The sequence below is a fragment of the Arthroderma uncinatum genome, assembly GCF_011692745.1.
Source record: "Arthroderma uncinatum strain CBS 119779 chromosome Unknown scaffold5, whole genome shotgun sequence".
NCBI lineage: Eukaryota > Fungi > Ascomycota > Eurotiomycetes > Onygenales > Arthrodermataceae > Arthroderma > Arthroderma uncinatum.
The window spans coordinates 1348956-1369084 of record NW_022983867.1 but is presented as its reverse complement, the minus strand read 5'-3'; the positions used below and the strand labels follow the sequence as shown (position 1 = coordinate 1369084).

Below are 20129 nucleotides of genomic sequence, written 5' to 3'. Positions count from 1 at the left end.
CAGCAGTTGAGAACCCGGAGTTTGCTGCTCGCGGAAAAAGGTTCAGGGCACGCCGGCAAACGGGATCAGCCGCCACCCTCGAACAAGCCCGACGACTCGTTATCCTGGGTTCTGCCTTCGTTAAATCGTCCAGCCGTAAGTCACCACGTCGTTTTGCCTCATCTCTCGCCCCCCTTTTGTTACTTTTCGCTGGGCTGGCCGTGTGTCTGGGTTGTGGTTTGACTTCCGACCATTTCGTTCCCTGCGAGAGAAGTCGTCCGGGTTTTCCTTTTTGGCGTTCTGCGGCAGCGTGACGCGGAAACCTCACCGCCTTAGCTCCCCTGAAATCTATCCCAGACAGAGACTCTCCTCGACTCCTCCTCCGCGACGCCCTTCTGCTCCTGTCTGTTATCGCACAGTTCTGCTCGCTGTGGCGGCCGTTTGCGTGTATATGTTTAAATTGAATTATTTTCCGCGTATATATCTGCATCATGTCTGACAATGTTTATGAGTTTTCGCGAGCAGATGCCTGGAAATATGACCTTTAGAAACAGCTTCAGCGGGAAGCTCGACGACTTCGGCGGACCGTCTCCTCAGTCCCCTCCTTCAGAGACGGCCTTCTCTGCGTTCCCGTCGCCTCAGGGAAGCCAGAAGAGCTTCGTCCATACCATCAACCCCCAGCCATCGACGACCAGCGACGTCCGGTCCACCATGCAGCGACGTTTTACCACCGAGTCGGCCACGCTGCCGCAGTGGAACGGCTTCAATCAGCAGCCATTGAAGCAGGCAGAACAATTAGATATATTGTCATCGGTGAGTTCAATGGTCCTTTGTCCTGGTTCAGATGGTGTGATCGAGCTGTGTCGGTTGGTTGGGTTGAAGTGAGGTCGGATATAATAGGGCTGCCTATATTCTACCGCGGGCATATAGTGCTTCATTACTTCACTTGATATTGCCTTATCATTCACTTTGGCTAACAGAACTGTTTTCCTTCACTAGGCCACCCATCTTCATAAATCTCAGCTTGTGAGCAGATCCCCCTCTGTCTTCTTTCTGTCCTCCTCTTAGCAACACACCCCGTCTTCTCCCCTTATAACCAACCTTCAACCTCTCCCCCTCCTTTAAACCACCCCCCTCCTTAAACCACACCTGATACCAGCATCTTCTACAAGATCTGCTGTGATATCCACCCTACAAAGTCAATATCTGCTAGTTGGTTCGCCCGTGCTACGTTCATTCTAACAGGCTTTTAGTTTGAGAAGAAACGACAGCATATTGAGTATATGCGAGAACAGAAACGACGATTTGAAGCAGACCTAAAGATCCTTGATCTCCAACAGGAGAAAGAAAGGCAAGAGATGGACCAGATTGCCAGAGACCTTGCCCAGGTTGGCCTCAACGGTCCAGTCAGCGAACCAACAACCCCGCCTGAGTACTACCGCGAGAGCGGCTTCCCCACTGCCCTCTCTCGCCCAGCTCGATTCTCCATTTCAAATGGACAGGCGTTGTCCCCATTTGGGAGCGTGTTTTCACCAACATCTCAAGTGACTTCTCCTACAAGCAACCAGCCTTCGAACCAGGAGGCCGCCAACCGTACTGGCATGGGGTTGCGTCGAAACTCAGAGCAGACCTACGGAGCAGCCTTTACAGGATTCAGAGCTGGCCATGCGTAAGTTTAACCAATAATATGTGATGAGCTGGTGGTGACCTCGAGCCAGTTCACTTATCTACCTTTGCAGTCCCATTTATACTAATTGTTATGAACTCATTAGAAGCCGATACTCCCTGTCATCTAACGTTTTTGGATCAGCCCTTCCACCTGTCTCATCTCGTGGCAACGGATTCAATAACCACATGGGATTTGGCTCACTTTTTGCATCCAAGAACCCCCTCGAGGATGAGGAAGATAAACCAAAGCATGAAGATCGTATATCCACCCCAGATGTGAAGAGCTACCTTCGCATGACCGATCCAGATGACAAGTTCCCCACGCTGATGCGAAGAGATGATAATCCAGCGGTTGTAAGTTCATGCTCTACTCTGTTCTCATTCACTTTATCCTCAACTTGCCGAGCTTTACTGACCCACCACCTTTATTTAACCTTAAATAGCTCTCCGCCAATTCTGCAGCTGTTGATTTTGCAAATTCCCGCACGCCTGTTCCTGAGAACTTTAATGGTAATGGCCGTCATCATGCAGTCCGCCACAGCCTGCCTCAGAACTCATTGTCATGGCTTCCCGATACCTCAGAATCCATGCACCAAGCCGGAACTACTAATGGAGGTGGTGCAGGGCATTACCATGTTGGACGCCATGTGAACCGTCTTTCTTTGGAAAGCAACCTCTCAGGACTGGGTGCTCTTAACACATCCACCCACCAGTCAAACAACAATATCGCCCATCATCGACCAACATCTTTGCAGTTGTCCTATTCTGCTAATGATGTTCCTACCACCCATAATGGATTCCACACTGATTCTACTGCGAGAACTCAAGCTGAGATTACTCACAATAACTATCAGACTCATAGTCGAATGCATTCTCGCAGCAATGGTGGATCTGCAAACACTACTCCGCCAACCCCGCAATCAGCATCTGACCGTGAGGAGCCAGGTCCTAGCATTCCATCGTTTCAGCCAACTTTCCAGCCTAATGCTGTGTCCCATGCCCTGATCTTGACATCTCCAACCACTATTGCCCCGAGCGCAAATGGGTCCACCACCCCTACTCCAAGCACTTTTGCAACACCAGTTTATGGATATGGAATGCAAGCATATGCCCCAGCTCCTTTACAGGTCAATGGAAACTACCATACCGCGGTTCAGGGCCATCCTATGTTCGGAACGTATGGAGCACCACCACCACCGCAACAACAACAGGCGAACAACTATGCTCGATTTGCTGAGAGTCCTCGTACCTCCCAGGGACGCCGCAGTGGAGATGCTGAAAACCCATTGAACCGTTTTGGAAATGTTCCCCTTGAGAACTACTCTGGTGAAATCTATGGAATGTGCAAGGATCAGCACGGTTGTCGTTATCTTCAGAGAAAGCTCGAAGAAGGTTTGCCTGAGCATGTTCAGATCATCTTCCGTGAAACTCAGATGCATGTGGTTGAGCTGATGACTGGTAAGATGAAAATTCTACGCCTTCAACGTTGGGATTATGCTGACAACTATATTTAGATCCATTCGGCAACTATCTTTGCCAAAAGTTGCTTGAATTTACCAACGATGAGCAGCGTACTGGCCTCATCAACATTGCTGCCCCTCACTTGGTACAGATTGCATTGAATCAACATGGAACTCGCGCACTTCAGAAAATGATTGAATTTATTTCAACTCCCGAACAGGTTAGATACCGCGTTGAGCTATACTTTTGGTCCCTGACTAATCATATATGTATAGATCCAAACTGTCATCAACGCGCTTAGCGGTCAGGTGGTTGACCTCGTCCAGGACCTGAACGGAAACCATGTGATCCAAAAGTGCCTGAACCGACTCTCGGCTCCGGATGCTCAGGTACTAACTCTCTTTTAGTATACATTTTTTGGACATCAGCTTACTTTTATATAGTTTATCTACGACGCTGTTGGCAAAGAATGTGTCGCTGTTGGCACACATCGTCATGGTTGCTGTGTCCTTCAGCGATGCATTGACCATGCATCTGGAGACCAGCGTGCGAGACTCATTGAGCAAATCACCAAGAGCTCCTATTCGCTTGTTCAGGATCCTTTTGGGAACTACGTCATTCAGTATATCTGTGCGTTTTATGCCCCTTTCCTCACCTTGGATTAGTGATACTAACAGAAAATAGTGGACCTTGGAGAACCTCTGTTCACTGGACCACTTTGTGCGACCTTCCAAGGAAGCATTCCATCCCTCTCGAAGCAAAAGTTCAGTTCCAACGTTATTGAGAAATGTATCCGTACTTCCGACTTCAACATGCGCCGTGCCTTCATCAAGGAGATGTTGTTGCCCCACGAACTTCCCAACATGCTGCGTGACTCGTTTGCAAACTACGTTATCCAGACCGCCATGGACTTTGCCGATCCGGAATCCCGTAATACTTTGATTGAAGCCGTACGTCCGTTGTTGCCAGGCATCCGATCGCAGCCACACGGCCGCCGCATTGCAGGAAAGATCATGACTCTTGATTCTCATGCTCGTTCCAATGGCACAACTGGACCAGCTCCAGGAGCCCCATTGGCGCTCGATGAAGTACGAGGTGGTTTCCAGCAGCCTTATACCCTTCCTGCCAATCAATATGGCTCTCAGTTCAACTCCTCAGAGGCTTCAACGACTGCCCCATCCGCGGCTGTTTCTGAATCTGAATTTGCCGAAGCTCGCTCCCCTCGTAGCGAGAGTGGGAATACGACCATCTTTAGCCCTGTTCCTCAACACACCAGCCACGCCATCAACGGTATCAACAACATGAATGGCATTAACAACATGAACGGTATCAACGGTGTTAACGGACTTAATGGATCGAACCCTCATGGATTCAACAACATTTTCTAACTCGGACGAGGGCAGAATTGTATCAACATCCATTGCGTGGAACTGCAACCTCCTCACTGCGCAATGTTTTCATTTCTCAAACCTGTAACACCAGCATGATACGATGCCACGACTCATGATTTTACGGCTCTGATTTTAAAGAATATAAATTCTTACCGCGACGAGAACAGCATTATCGGCAAGACTTCCAATATCAAATACACAAAATCATCCTTTTTACACCTTCCGACTGCATACCGTTAAGACGCATCTTCTTGGAATCTTTGACGATGCCATTTTTCCCACATATGACGATTTTGACATACATCCGTTTCTCTGGTCTTCCAGATTAACTTGGCCCTACCTAACGAATTTGCATTGTTCGCCATTGGTCCCGTCGACTTAGCATATTCAGTCTTCCACGAGGGGATATGGATGATATCTCTTTTACTTCTTGTTATGTTCACCTTTTGCCATTATGCTGATGCATGATATGGCTTTTACATACATTCCGCCCACCTTCAAATACCTACCTTCCTTTTTTTTTTGCTTCCCTGCACTTGAGGGATTTCCTGCTTTACTTTGTTCCTTTACTTCCTTCCTCCATCTTCCCTTTGTTCATTTGTGTTTTCAATCTGGTTACTTTTTCTCCTTTCCGTGGATATGTGACATAGCGACCCTTCGACATATAAGGCCATGGTCTCTTTCCTGGTCTCGGGCACACACACAAAGAAGTCCAACAAATGCCTTTTGGCTGTGGGTTCTCTCTTTGAAGTCCCTAGGGAACTATGTCCATATCTGGTTTTTGTGGTTTCATGATTTCTTTCCTATTCCAATTTGTGAGCCTGACTTACAACTTTATCCCTTTTGATTCCTAGGCTTTGCCTGCCACTCCATGACACATCCTTGCTCAAGCCAAATTTCAAGGATTTCGCCAGACTGATTCGTCGGGTTCGATCACGTCCAACCTCGACCAGGCTGGCTACCACAGTGAGCAGTTGCCTCATGTTTTTTTTCGTCTTTACTTTCCATCCTATCTCCCTTTTGCTTCTTTTTTTTCTTTTCGTGATTTACACTCCTACCCTGATATGCCTATGCAACAAATTATGTACCATCAGTTGTGTTCTGCATTGTTTTGCATTCATGTATCTATATGAGCCCCAATTTCTGGAAGCTCAAATGTTAACAAGATGTTGCTTTTTACCCATGAGCCCCAGTTGACCTAAATTCCGACACACCCACCGATACTCTACACCACCTCTAGTTATTTGATGTTTGCCTTTGCAAGTAAAGTTTTGTTTTATCAGCCTGCAAGTTAGTTAGCAAGTTAGCAAGTTCGCAAGTACAATTAAGCACTACTTTTCGATTTAGCTCCAGGTACGGAGTACCCATATTATGCTTAAATTTAGTGGCCGCCGTGTTCCAAGTTCGTCGTCGGGGGGCACGAACAATTAAGCCTCGCCTTGCGCATGCAGAGACATGGAATGTGCTGTTAGAGGCCCAGAGATCCATGCCGCAGGAAGTTTGGCCTGTCCAGGGCTCGAGTAACCTTAAATCGAAGCGCGCTGCCGCCGTACAAACCTTAAATCTTTAAATCAACGCGCCAATTAGCTAAGCTCAGGAACGTCTCCAACTTCGCGAGATGCGCTGGACGAACAAACCCAGGCTTGTTCACACTCTCTACCAGCCTGCAAGCCAGCTTCAAGGGTCTCTTCATGTTGCCAAACGAGCTTGTTCTATCTCTCTCTCGGCAATGGCCTTGCAGAGAGCTGCAAGCTAGGCAATTGGCTTATCTATTATGCGTTCGTAGAAATCTCCCTACGGCCTCTCTATACAGTTTTATTGATAGCCGATATCTTGTCATTATGCTAACTGCTTTGCCCGATTATCTAAATAGACTTCCTCCCTATCTTCTCCTCCCTCAGTGATAGTTCATGGACCTAAAGGTTCCGGGAAATCGACTATCTTAAGAGCCTTGCTTCAAACGTACGCCGAGAGCCAGAGAGACGAAAATGCAAAGGGAGACCGCAGTCCCGGGCTAGTCCCCAAAGCGAAAAGGCAAAAGCTGTCTGTAAATCACCAGGATAACCCAGAGGCACGTCGCTTTTGCTATGCGATAGTGAATGTTGCGGAGTGCATATCCGCAAACCACTTACTGATGAAGATCGTTTCGAATACGATCGATGCAATGCAACGGGGTATAGATGGAGGATTAGATGGCGAGTGGATGCAGAGTATTGGTGTTTTACGATGCGAACATGTGAGCTCGCTTCCAGGACTGCTTGGGAATATCCTAGGTAAAGCGGGCTGCCAACAGTTTGTGCTGTTGTTAGATGGCATAGACGAGCTACGAGAAGGTGGACAAATGCTACTTGCGGCATTGTCTCAGATTGGCGAGATGGTACGTACATCCGTTTACTTTCCTCGAGATGGCACACTAGTGTGGAGATATTCAAACATAACCTAATGCGATCCGATTCAACCTCCTAGTTGCCAAACGTCTCCGTGATATTTACGTCAAAGTTCACACCCCGCCCACTCCTACTCCATACTGCTGGCGTACCACATGTCAACTTTCCTCCTTACACACGCGCAGAAACTATAGCAATTCTCACCAATTTACCTCCGCCAGTCCTACCAGAACTATCGGAAGCCACCGCTGCGAAGCTATACCCGCCATTTTTGACAACTCTATATGATTCATTGATTGGCCCAACGGCAGGGACGGTTTCTATTTTCCAATCCGCATGCGAGAAGCTCTGGCCACGGTTTGTTGCCCCTATATTAAACCGCGAGCCACCGCCGGGAGGGAACCTGGCAGAATGGGACTTCCCTCGACTCCTGGTGAGGAACAGATCATTGTATCAACACCAAGGAGAACAATTATTGAGCCATCATATTGTTTCTGACGACTATACAACGATACCTACCACTTCGACTTCATCCATAAAACGCCCAGCCTTCACTTTACCTTCTCTTCCATATTTACCGACTCTCGTGCTTACTTCTGCCTTCCTTGCCGCACATATACCCCCTCGCCTTGATTTAGGCCTTTTTTCAAAGTTCACACCATCAACTAAACGCCGTAGGAGGCGTTTAAATTTTGGTGCCCAGCAGAAAACATCTAATAAGCCAGATGAAGACCAGCCTGAAGGTACTCTGAAGAAAGGTGGGAAGGGTGGGAATCAGTCTAAGGTGCCTAAACGAGCTACCAATACCAACTCTGTCCCTGGAGGCACACGTGGAGGCCGAAGTGGCTACTTCGTTAGCCCACATTCCTTTACCCTGGAAAGACTTCTCGCAGTTTATCGCGCCATAGATCCAAATCCACCGTTAGTTGATAGTATATCTTTAGCAGATACGATATACCCGGAGCTAGCGACTTTGCAGCGTTTGCGTCTCCTTGTCCCCGCTTCTGCCGTAGCAGCTGCTGCTGGAGGAATTGTGGACGGAGCAGAGAAGTGGTGCCTAAATATCAATGCAATGGTTAGCTCTGGAAACTCCATCAGCGATGAATGGGTTGTAGAGATGGCCAAGGGAATAGGAGTGGAGGTTGAGGAATACCTGGGACTTGGATGACGGATTTTCAACGAGAAGCACATATAAGCGAATGAATTTACTAGCCATCGAAAACATATGTTTACTCTAACTCCATCTTGCCAATTACCTATCCAAATTCCCAGTTCCGAACATTCCCTGTTGCACACCGCAATATTCACCAGCCCAAGTTTGCTGCCCTTGGTAAATCCACGAATTACAGTACAGCCTTCGAACGTTTCACAGAAACCCCTCATCACTTCTTAGGGTTGTATGTAGCAAATCCGCGACGTCCCCAGGATATTACCCATCAAACTTGTCTAGGACTTTATTTGACCGACTCTTATTGAGCGAACCCTCCACTCCCTGTCCCATATCACACTTACCATTTTACTCTACCTTGCCATTGATACTATAGCCTCCTGGAAGCCATCTTTGACCAGGTCAATATGTGTCAATCAAGCCTTTTTAAGGCACTGTTCGCCCTCTGGCTAGGCATGCAAATGTTGCACCTCGTTCAAGGTATGTACAATGCTCCCCATGAGCCGATGATTGGGGTATAGTTACTAGTACGATCCAGTACTAATACTGCACATAGCATATAGCTCTCCCAAGTCCTGTGCCATGATAGATGAAAACTATTTCTGCTGTCCTGGATCATTAGTCGGGGTGCGTTCCTTGAACGGTGTTCTTCAATCTGGAGAGTGCTGTATCCCACGGCGGCGTATAGCCGACAGAGCTCAGGGAGCGGAGACGAGTAAGTGATAATATATTGTTTTTATTAGTATTTCGGCATCGATAGGTCATACTTATACTGACCCAACCAGAAAGCAGAATCGAAATGCCGCGCTGACGAGATTTCAGTGCCTGTTACAGCAAGCAATTATAACGACCGAGTTGCAGAAGCTATTGGGAAGAACTCGCCAAGTAGCGGATCCTCGAAGGCTGCTGGTCATAGTAATATCTCGCATGGAGGCAGTGCTTTGGCTGCGTCTAGAATATCCGTGATAATGTATGCAATACTTGCGGTGGAGATTCTGGGTATACTACTCTTGTAAACTTCTTGCGCAAGGTAACAGTCCCAGTGTTTCCTGGAAAAGAGTTAGGTTAGCATAGCTTCTTTAGTGGCCTTCAAATTTCAGATTCCACGCCATCCATGCCGAATTGGGGTGCAAAAAAATGTTTTCACACAAAGTAAAGCCAAGTAATATGGACAAGAGTAGATATATTCACCGTTACCGCAATTGTAGTCTAGGTATAAGTTGAAGTAGCCAGATAACCACCCAGCCCACCTTGCTTCCTAACCACCAGGCCATTTCTCATGTGTAGTAAATTTGCTCCTGACCACATCAGCGATCTTTGTGTCGCTGCCCAAATGCCATGTATAAAAATATGAAACAGACAAGAAGATGGATGGAACCAGTTATTGAAGCTTAGCTTGTGGTCCGTTTGGGGTCCCTGAATGGTAAAGCTTCAGATACTTGCGGAACCGCCCACCAATCGTGCCACCGAGACTGCGACCCAACCTCAGGGATCTCAATCGCGAGATTGAGAGGTATGGAGGGATCTTTAGATAAGATAGTTTTTTTTACAGTGTCAATAGCTATACTTGTTGCAATGCATGCCCGGAGCATGTTTTTGGCATTTTTAATCCAATCACTCTCCAAGCCTGACACGGTCTTCGAAGGTTTCTCGCCCGGTACGAGGTAAGGACCATCCGCCAAGTATCTTTCGAGTCCCTTCTTTGCTTCAGCTACAGCTCGCACCGCTCTGTTTAGAACTGCCTTATCGCTCTCTCCATCTAATGTGGCTTCACGTTCGTATATATCAAAGGGCACCACTTCTGGTAGAGAAATCGGAAGGAACGGCTTCATGCGGAGCTCATAACGAAGTTTTGACGCCGAGTAACCCGGCGATGAAGTGCAATTCAGATTAATCAAGTTATGGCGTGAAAGGAGAGTGTACAAGGCGTGTAATGCTATGGAGAATGCATCGGTGACGCCGAGTTCTGTAGATAAGCGGTCGAGGAGGTTAAAGGTGCGTTCGCGGGCTCGTATACACTCCTCAACGTTTGTGCGTGATTTTTCGCTGGACCTGGATAATGCTCTTTGGCCCTCGGTGACAACACATGCCCGTATGCGATCAAGATGAACGAGGTGGGTAGAACATAGATGTGATAGATACCAGTACATCCCCTGGAATTCCCCCGAGGAATATATCGATAACTCAAACCCTAGCTGCGTTACAAGACGTATCTGTTGGAGTTTATGATGATACGTCCAACTGCTTAACGGATAGGCATAGGTTGGCTCCTCCCCATGAATATATATAGGAGCTTCTAAAGTCCATGTGCGGAGTTGAGTGTCACATTCCTCAGCCTTGAAATAGAGAAAGCTATTAATAATTATTGTGTGAATTATCAGGGGCTAAATAACCACATACCTCAGCTTGTAACCTATCCCAGTCGACAATGTTATGACAAAGCGTGCGTCGTACTCGACAGCGATTTAAACAAATGGTTCGGAAGGAATCGATGAAAGGCTTTAAAGGTCAGTAGGAGCACTGTAGAGGAGAAAAACAAGATAACTTTACCTGGGCAATCCGCTGTAAAAAAGTGTCCATTTGTTTAACCATTTGGAACTTGGGGTGGGAAGGGGCTTCCACCTCCTCGTTCTTGGAATCGAATAATGGGCTAAATGGAAGAACAAGATCTTTCATACTACCGCAGCAGAAATTCTCTGCTGGCAATATACCAAGGATCTGAGAATCAAGGAGCAGGAGTGATTGCGCCAAAGACCGGATATAAACACACGGCTGTGGTTTACGGGATTGTAAGGTCCATAATAAATTCTAGCAGAGAGTCAGCATTGCACATACCATAGTGACCATGATAAAACCCATCGAACTTGCTATTGGTACCTACATATAAGGTAAATGCGCTACATGAATCAAGGATTTCTTGTAAGTCGATAGCGTCCTGGCAGAATCGTTTTAGGTATGATATGGCACTCTGCGATTCAATTTTTATTATTGGTCTGGGAGGGACAGTACTTGCGAGTCGCCGCTGAAGCTTTTCGCTAAAGGCATCTTCGACAGGCTTCCCTAATGAAAGAGATTTCTGCACAAGATCTATTTGGTTCAACGTCGAACGTAAGCTTCTCGTAGACCGCGACTGTGCCAGAGCAAGATCCAAAGCCAGGGAATCCAGGAAATGGCGCCGGAATTCAAGCCGATCGAGGAGTGCGCGCTTAACGGTTTCCTCCATAGGTTTTGCTTCGTTATTCAGCCATTCAGTGGCATTATCAAGGAGTACTATAATTTCCTTAGCTTTGACGCTGGGAAGTAACTTCCTGCCGTATAACTGGGTGCTAAAATCTTCCTCCTATAGTAGGTCAGTTTAATGGTTTTTGTCCGTTTTGAGGAAACTAATGTGCCGAACCTCGTAATAAAACTCCGATGCGATCCTCTCATGAACATAGCTGCATGACTTGATCAGTGAGAGGCAGTACGCTCTCAGCACAATATTAACCATGCCTCCTGCTCCGGTATTGTCGTCATTTTCTGGAGCTGGTGAAGCCCGGTCGTCGAATCTTGCGTCTTCGAGAGACTTGGGGACCGGCCATAGCAAGCGATCGAGATATATTGATGTAAATAGTGTCTGCGAGAGCGGATGGCCCATTTGCCATGCTACCTATATAGCTCCAAAATGATATCAGAATGGTCAGCGTTTGGGCTCTCACTTTGAGCAAAACCATGCAAAGCACATCGGTGATGGCATATACCTCATGGCATAAGAGCTGGTCCATGATCCCTAAAACCTCCTCTGGAAGTAGGGCTCTCATCACATCGTAATTATGGTCTAGTGTCTCTCCAGGAGCGAGGTAGCCGCTATCCATCTTGGAATCCATAATCTGCACGACCGCAACGCCTGTAAGCCATATGTCCTGATATAACCAAGATCACCCCGTCGTGATCAGAATATGCAATGCCGGCTTGTGTATCTGACCTCCAGGGCCCCCACGGCCTCGAATAATGTGAAGTATTCATCCTTGACGAGTTCACCGATGACGAGCGCTATATATCGCATCCAACGTTAGATTCGCTTCAACGATAAGACAATCGGATTTCCTCTAGAGACAAACCTGACGCCGCACTTGTGAACTTCTCCGTAATATTGCAATACATCCTCTCAGAGCTATCCTTCATGGTGGTGGTTGACCGTATGTTCAGGGGCGGGGCAAATAGGCCAAATCGTAGTGATTCAAAGATGACGGCCCAAGCAAAGAAAGAAATCAGGCACCTAGCAACATGAACACTATTGCGACGAGCTAGAAAGAGTTGGGCCCTATTATGAGATCTGGCCAAAAGTCAAGGTGTTTGTTTGAGAGAATGCTGGCGATAAAGAAAACTACGGCACTGAAAGTGCGGCCATTTTTGATATGATACAATTAAGGACCTCGTGCTGAGTCAAGATACAACACTTCAAGACGTTGTTACCAGACGAATCGTATATGCAATTGAGTCCAAGAAAATGAGTATTGAACGATTCAATTTTCTCTATGAAATTGATACAAGATATATTTAACACTCCTTGTGCAGTCTATCACCGAATGTTGTTGTACAAGGCCACGACGAGTTCCGGCCATGCATCCTCCCACTTCATTGCACGACACTCAGTCAACTGATCTTCCGCCATAAATCATTTATTTCGCTACCTGGCCCTCGTTCATCTGGGCACCGAGGTCGACGATCTCGCCTTGCTTGCCATTCTATAATCAATTCCGGGTCACAGGTCAGTCGGGTCCGGACACAAGCAGAGATAGCATCATCAAATCGACGCGAGAACCGGACAGCTATGCACTAACCTTCCAGTGGGCGTACTTGAGCTCAGCAGGAGCCTGAGACTCGGCCTTGACACGGAGTTCTGGCTTGAGAGATCGACGGACTGCCTGAGCAGCGACGGTGAGGTAGCGGTTGTAGCTAAAGGAGCAACCGGGTCAGCAATTGAAGCGGAGCAGGCGGAATACAGAGGGCAGGGCATGTACGTACGTCAAACCGGCGGCTTTCCACGCGAAGGTCATGGTGAATAGTGTAGTGTTGACGACTGCGACGTTGACTGCTTGAATGGTGGTTGCTCTTTTGTCGTTTCTTCGCTGCGACCTCAAGTTTGTCTCTCTGGTCACGTGATGTCACCGCCAGATTTTATACGGCACAACCTGCACTCATGCACTCCAGCACTCCACGACGCGATTTACATGCTAACAGGTAGACTGTCAATTGATTTAGGATGTCTAGAGCGGCTTTACTCGGCAGTCGGTACGAACCAGTGCCATTTGAACGACGGTTTGTCCAGAGCGAAGTTCCTGAACGAGACCCGAGATCCAGACGGCGTGTTTAGGTGAAATGCTCATATCAGAGAGATGCGGACTCTCGGGCTAGTTATCGAGGAAAACTTCCGCACGAAGCCTGACAAAGCTCATGTTGCCATTTGAGCCGTTGATCTTTCGACTTCTCTTTGGTTTGTTTCGAAATATGGCACATCGGATGGGAAACACTACCTGTGGCTTAACTCGATCCTAGCACCACCACTCTTCTCATATAATCCAGGACTAAGCTTAGATGAAAGTGCTCAGATGAAAGTGGCCTGTGGTCTGATGGACAGTGTCATGACAATCACTCTTTGAGTTATAAAACGCAGCACATCAGAAACATAACAAGAAGGTTGCAGCCCATTATATATCGCTTTTACTCAGCTATACCATGTTGAGAAACCGCAGTGAGGCTAATCAACTTGTAGCAGGAATATGGATAACAGAGTGGACAACGCCAGGACAATGCTCACTTCTTCTCACCTGTGCTATGGGGGAAGCCTGTAGTTGGAAGTGAAGATTTGTTTCATAGGGATCGCCCTACTAAGACTAACAAACTCGCAGTCACTTTATGCTCATTGTTCCGGACTGCCTCGTCACGCAACGTGGGACCTTTCTTAAATATAAGTCTAAACAGGCGGAGCTTGGTTGACAACCTTCTTTTAAGTCTAAACGGGTGTTCGGGGTCATTCTTAATGAGAGAACATCTCTTGCTCCCGCCAGCCTTGCAGGGAATGTGGTTCTTTCAATATCCACTGCACTGGCCCAAGACAATGTTATAATAAGCCACCAGGCCTAGGAGTTAAGCCTCATTTGTCCAAATTGCTGCACATCCAGCTAGATATCTGCATGTAGAACAATCCAGTGGTATGGTACAGGATGCATGAATCGGCCGTCCCGCTCCAGGTCCGCGGCACTGGCGTATGTTTTCTTTTTCTATGACTTGAACCAGCCTCTGCGTAGGGGTCCGGAGCGGTGAGCGATCATAAGCCGTATATACTTTCGACTGAAGGGAAAGCCGAATGTGCTATTTTCTGGTGGGGTGCCGCTAAGGAGGCGGATAAATGATATAAACTCTATACATTCCCGCTAGATGATCCTCGAGAAACACCAGCTCATTTAGATGGAGGCAAAACGACGGGGTATCGAAGGGGGTATCGTTTCGCTGTCTGAAGGGCTAGAATATAGAAAAAAAAGTGCAGAAGGTTCCTCGCGTAACTGTTATTGCACAAGAACGCCCGCATGATCGAGGTGTGAGAGCGGTTGGGCCCGTAACCCAGTGGGCTGGGACTATAGTGCATATAAACAATGCATTGCGGTGCTGCAGCTTTCTCCTCCAAAAACAACATCTAGTATATGCAGCCGATCATGTCGTCGCGTTGACTAGCAACACAAAACCTTCAAGAATTGCCGAACAGGCTGAACACCAGTACCATAACCCTGGAGGGAACTATCAGGTCGGCTAAGGGCACAACCAGAGGACTGGGTTAGGCCGCGAGCATCTCACTTGCCAGATATCAGATTCCTCGCGTTCTTGTCCCTTGATTCCCCGTCAACAATCCTCTCAGATATCACACTAATACAGCCCAAGCGACTGGTACTGAGAGCACCCCCTCCTTCTAGCCTTCACCCTCCTTTCAACCTCCTCTTCACCATCAGCTTCTCCACCTTACCTTAACAACCACCAACCCGTCTCTCTAGCAACCAGAAGCTCCCCTCCGTTGCGTGTCACCTTCTTACCAGAGAGCTCCAGTTACCTCGACCTCGAGAACGCAGCCGAGCACCTCGAAAACTCACTTTTTGACAGAGACAAGTAAGTTTTGTTTATCCCCAGATAAAGGCTCACTTTTGGTTCGCAGCTGGGTTGCCGTATGAAGCCATAGAGGAATTGGAGGCTATCTCGTTCCATAAGTTAGCCATAGGACGCTGGTGGCTAACATTGATCACATTAGCAAAACAGACTCCGAAGATATGGCCGGCACTAAGAAAGAAAAGACAGCTGAAGCTGGCAAGAGCGCTGCAAAGACAGCCAAAGATGGACCCAATCCCAGCAAGACGCTGTGCCGACCACCAACTAGAAACATCGTTCGCTGGAATGGTATGTATAAAACAATATCCATACCCCACAGCCGAGAAGGGTGAAAGAGCAGGCTCAGTCTAACGTTGACCAGACGACCTGGATAGAAAACTCCTCCTCTCAATCCAGTCGGCATGCAACAGACTTGGAGTTCGTGTCCCATGGACTGAGGTCGCGAATCTGATGCAAAATGGTATCACAGACGGTGCAATCGTGCAGCATTTGGCAAAGCTACGCATCCGAATGGTTAACGCCGGTCTGGATGTTCCACCACCACTCCGTCGAGGTGGAGCTACCTCACCCTTAAAGTCCGCTGCAGCCACTGATACTCCTGAAACATCTGCCACTGTTGCTTCTGGGAAAGGCAATGCACGCAAGAAGGCAACGAAGCGGTCCTCATATGACTCTGGCGACGAAAGCTTTGATGAGGGCAAAAAACCCAACAAAAAGGCGAAAACAAGTAAGGGAAAGTCCAATGCAGGCAAGACAAAACGCAAACCGAAGCGTACCGCCCCTAAATCGGATGACGATACGGAGGATAGCGGTGTAGATGGATTTGAGGTCACTAGCGATACCGAGTCTGTCAACGAACCTGTTGACCAAGAGTACGTCGCTACTGGAGAAGATTTTGCAAGCTTTCGATACGATCGATCCAGAGGCGCGTCTTCTACCAGCGAACTGTCCAAGCCAAACGAGCCTGAAGCTTCTCAGAAGCCAAGCGACGGTGTGAACCCTTCCTACCCAATTCACCATGCGAACGTAAACGAAGCAGCTATGCAGGGTATTCCAGGCGTGGGAGAACCTATTACCGGAATAGGCGAAATTCAGACAATGCAATTCGGTAACGAAATTCCCACGAACAACCAGCAAGGCTTTGCTATAGGCATTGACCAAGCCATTTCCACGGACAACCAGCAAGGCTTTGCTTTGGGTATTGACCAAGCCATTCCCACGAACAACCAGCAAGGCTTTGCTTTGGGTATTGATCAAGCTATTCCCCCAACATTCACTCCACAAGTCGAGATGGATAACATCGCGGGTCCATCGTCCTGGACGGGAAATCCTATGGCTGGCGAGCAGTATCAGGTGCCCCAACAGTTCCCGGAGGTAAACAGCTTTGACTTCATCAACGACGGCATGGATCACCATGCGCCTTTCGTTCCAGATCTTCCACCTCATCCATTCCCAAACCAGTTCGGTCTCGATCACAACTCTCAGCTGCCATTTATCGAGATGGATTCCGTTGACCCAGTCACATTACTGGCCTTTGCTATGCAGGAAGACGAGGACCAGACGCAGGCAGAGCCATCGAACCAAGCATTCGACTGGTCATTTGAGTCTGAGGTTCCTCCCACTGCGCCAAACGAGGAAGAATGCTTTGACGACCTTATGCAGCAACTGACAACGGTTTGATAGTGAAGTCAGCCAGGCCCGATCACTAAATAGATGTCACAAAGCCCTCAGTTAAAATCTGCAGCAAAGTTCACCTAAGGCTCAATATCCACGAGAATGAGAAATGAGACAGGCGTTTGCCCATACTACAGTTCAGCGGTCTTTTTGATATTCCACACACATTGTTTTCTGGAAGGTGCCTCCCCTGGTTTAAAATTCTGGTTATCAGGCCATCCTAATTTTAATTCTGCTTTCATTCATTGATTTTGTTTTGTTTCACTTGCTTCATCCCAGGTCACATTAGACCGAGTTCAAAGTCATAGATAGGCGGCCATACCCCGAGCGGCGTTGCTGATACCCAGTTTTCATATCTCAGGACATTCCAGTTGGGCGTTGGCGAGCTGAAGATATTCTGTTGAGCAATAGGCTTTTGGTAACCTGCATCTGGCTGCGTTTCTTCCTGATATCGGACGATGTTTCTTAAAAAAAAGTGATATTAGACATGGGCGTCAAAGTGACTTTATGTTGAGCGAAAAAGGATTTAATATAACGTTTCCTCATAAAACTATGATACCTGTGCATACAAATAAAGGATGATATCGTCCATTCACTACTTTGCATCCAAGTGAACTCATCATTCCCTGGTATCTCGATCTATACAGACCAAATTCCATGGCTTGTCGTCAGATTTCCCGAAACGGAAAGGAGCTCAACCCATGTCTCACGTGACTTACTAAGGGAAAAAGAAAACGCCAAGACTTCTGGAGAACTTGCTCGAAACATCAATTTTTTTTCTCTTCTTCCAAACTCCCCTTGCAACCTTTCTTCATCTTCACTCTCTTCACGCCAGACACGACTTCTGTCCCCGTTGTCATCTATACCCTTCTTTAATTAGGAGTTTTTGGTTCTTTGTGGGCTACTTTCGCATCTCTTTTATTCCGCTTTAATAATATTATTCCCCCAGTCAAGATGCAGCGAGCTCTCTCTGCTACCTCCAGGGCTTCGGTCCTCTCGTCCGCTGCTTCTACCCGGACTCAACTCTCCCAATTCCGACCAGCTCTTGCTGCTGGCATTAGCCTTCAGCAGCAGCGTTACGCTCACAAGGTAGGATTGCACAATCTCGCCTCTGGGAGGCAGACAATTGCAGCTTCTGTTTACGAGGACATGGGCTAACGGGTTATCGTACAATAGGAGATCAAATTCGGTGTTGACGCCCGCGCCTCGCTTCTAAAGGGTATCGACACTCTTGCAAAGGCTGTTACTGCTACATTGGGTCCCAAGGGCCGAAATGTTTTAATAGAATCCCCATACGGCTCCCCAAAGATCACAAAGGGTATGTTCCTATCGTCTTTTATTTTTCTTCTTATGCTATCCAAGGATGAAACTAATTCAATTGAACTACAGATGGTGTCACCGTCGCCAAGGCCGTTGCTTTGGAAGATAAATTCGAAAACTTGGGAGCTCGTCTTCTCCAGGATGTAGCTTCAAAGACCAACGAAGTTGCTGGTGACGGAACTACCACCGCCACTGTTCTCGCCCGTGCTATCTTCTCCGAAACCGTTAAGAACGTTGCTGCTGGCTGCAACCCAATGGATCTCCGTAGAGGTATCCAGGCTGCTGTTCAGTCCGTCGTCGAATATCTCCAGGCCAACAAGAGAGATATCACCACCACTGAAGAAATTGCCCAGGTTGCCACCATCTCTGCCAATGGAGACCTCCTCGTTGGAAAATTGATCTCCAACGCCATGGAGAAGGTTGGCAAGGAAGGTGTCATCACTGTCAAGGACGGAAAGACCATCGAGGACGAACTCGAGGTTACCGAGGGTATGCGATTCGACCGTGGTTACACTTCCCCATACTTCATTACCGACACCAAGACCCAGAAGGTCGAGTTCGAGAAGCCCCTTATCCTCCTTTCTGAAAAGAAGATCTCTGCCGTCCAAGACATCCTCCCAGCCCTCGAGGCTTCCACCACCCTTCGCCGCCCATTGGTCATCATTGCTGAAGACATTGATGGCGAGGCTCTCGCTGTCTGTATCCTCAACAAACTCCGTGGCCAACTCCAGGTTGCCGCTGTCAAGGCTCCCGGATTCGGTGACAACCGCAAGAGCATCCTCGGTGACCTTGGTATCCTCACCAACGCTACCGTTTTCACTGATGAGCTCGACATGAAGCTCGACAAGGCTACCCCTGAGATGCTCGGCTCCACCGGATCCATCACCATCACCAAGGAGGACACCATCATCCTCAACGGGGAAGGTAGCAAGGATGCCATTGCCCAGCGCTGTGAGCAGATCCGTGGCGTCATCTCTGACCCTGCCACCTCTGACTACGAGAAGGAGAAGCTCCAGGAGCGTTTGGCCAAGCTCTCTGGCGGTGTTGCCGTCATTAAGGTCGGTGGTGCCTCTGAGGTCGAGGTCGGCGAGAAGAAGGACCGTGTCGTTGATGCCCTCAACGCCACCCGTGCTGCCGTCGAGGAAGGTATCCTTCCCGGTGGTGGTACCGCTCTTCTCAAGGCCGCTGCCAACGGTCTTGCTGACGTTAAGCCAACCAACTTTGACCAGCAGCTCGGTGTTAGCATTGTGAAGAGTGCCATCACCCGCCCAGCTCGCACCATTGTCGAGAATGCCGGCCTTGAGGGAAGCGTTGTCGTCGGCAAGCTCACCGATGAATTTGCTGGTGACTTCAACCGTGGATTCGACAGCTCCAAGGGAGAGTACGTTGACATGATTGCTGCCGGTATCGTCGACCCACTTAAGGTTGTCCGAACTGCCCTTGTTGATGCCAGCGGTGTTGCCTCTCTCCTCGGAACTACTGAGGTTGCCATCGTCGAGGCTCCTGAGCCCAAGTCTGCTCCCGCCCCTGGCGGCATGCCCGGAATGGGTGGCATGGGCGGCATGGGCGGTATGTATTAAAATGATTAACATGTTTAATGCGCCCCTGCTTCTACCGTTTTACAATTCCCTCTATGTCTTAAAATGCTCTATTTGGCGTGCTACATTATTTTTGTAACTTATATTTCCTTTCTTACTCCTACTCCATCTCCCTCATCTCACTCAGTTCCTATATCTGTTGTTCTACACCCCAACTCCAGAGATCTGTACCATAACTACCTCCATACAACACTAACTTGACGATGAAAACATCTCTCCACTCTCGCCCTCGTGTCATTTCACCTTATGCGTTTGTTATCACCTCTGGAATAGAGAAAACCGCAGTTGAAGAGGTCAAGGGCGGTAGCAGGCGACATGGGCGTGAACGTTAGGGCTTCTAGCCGGC

General features: G+C 48.1%; 5 protein-coding genes across 5 annotated transcripts; 3 read left to right on the top strand and 2 right to left on the bottom strand.

Annotated features, from left to right (window-relative positions):
• Positions 1–480: 480 nt before the first annotated feature.
• GIQ15_06810 (pumilio domain-containing protein) lies at positions 481–4496 on the top strand (the record flags this gene model as incomplete). The annotated part of the gene is made up of 8 exons (XM_033554227.1): positions 481–792; positions 1233–1648; positions 1752–2001; positions 2091–3105; positions 3162–3328; positions 3384–3497; positions 3552–3738; positions 3793–4496. The coding sequence occupies 8 exons, from the start codon at positions 481–483 to the stop codon at positions 4494–4496; spliced, it is 3165 nt and encodes a 1054-aa protein (XP_033403742.1).
• Positions 4497–10833: 6337 nt separating this feature from the next.
• Positions 10834–12218, bottom strand: GIQ15_06809 (uncharacterized protein; the record flags this gene model as incomplete). The annotated part of the gene is made up of 6 exons (XM_033554226.1): positions 10834–10862; positions 11064–11394; positions 11452–11703; positions 11753–11956; positions 12019–12086; positions 12155–12218. The coding sequence occupies 6 exons, from the start codon at positions 12216–12218 to the stop codon at positions 10834–10836; spliced, it is 948 nt and encodes a 315-aa protein (XP_033403741.1).
• A 497-nt stretch (positions 12219–12715) lies between these two features.
• On the bottom strand, positions 12716–13093 carry GIQ15_06808 (uncharacterized protein; the record flags this gene model as incomplete). The annotated part of the gene is made up of 3 exons (XM_033554225.1): positions 12716–12781; positions 12878–12992; positions 13062–13093. 3 exons carry the CDS (start codon positions 13091–13093, stop codon positions 12716–12718), a joined length of 213 nt encoding a protein of 70 aa, XP_033403740.1.
• A 2259-nt stretch (positions 13094–15352) lies between these two features.
• On the top strand, positions 15353–16871 carry GIQ15_06807 (uncharacterized protein; the record flags this gene model as incomplete). The annotated part of the gene is made up of 2 exons (XM_033554224.1): positions 15353–15479; positions 15553–16871. 2 exons carry the CDS (start codon positions 15353–15355, stop codon positions 16869–16871), a joined length of 1446 nt encoding a protein of 481 aa, XP_033403739.1.
• Positions 16872–17819: 948 nt separating this feature from the next.
• Positions 17820–19765, top strand: GIQ15_06806 (heat shock protein 60; the record flags this gene model as incomplete). Its single annotated transcript, XM_033554223.1, has 3 exons — positions 17820–17954; positions 18042–18183; positions 18255–19765. The coding sequence occupies 3 exons, from the start codon at positions 17820–17822 to the stop codon at positions 19763–19765; spliced, it is 1788 nt and encodes a 595-aa protein (XP_033403738.1).
• Positions 19766–20129: the final 364 nt, after the last annotated feature.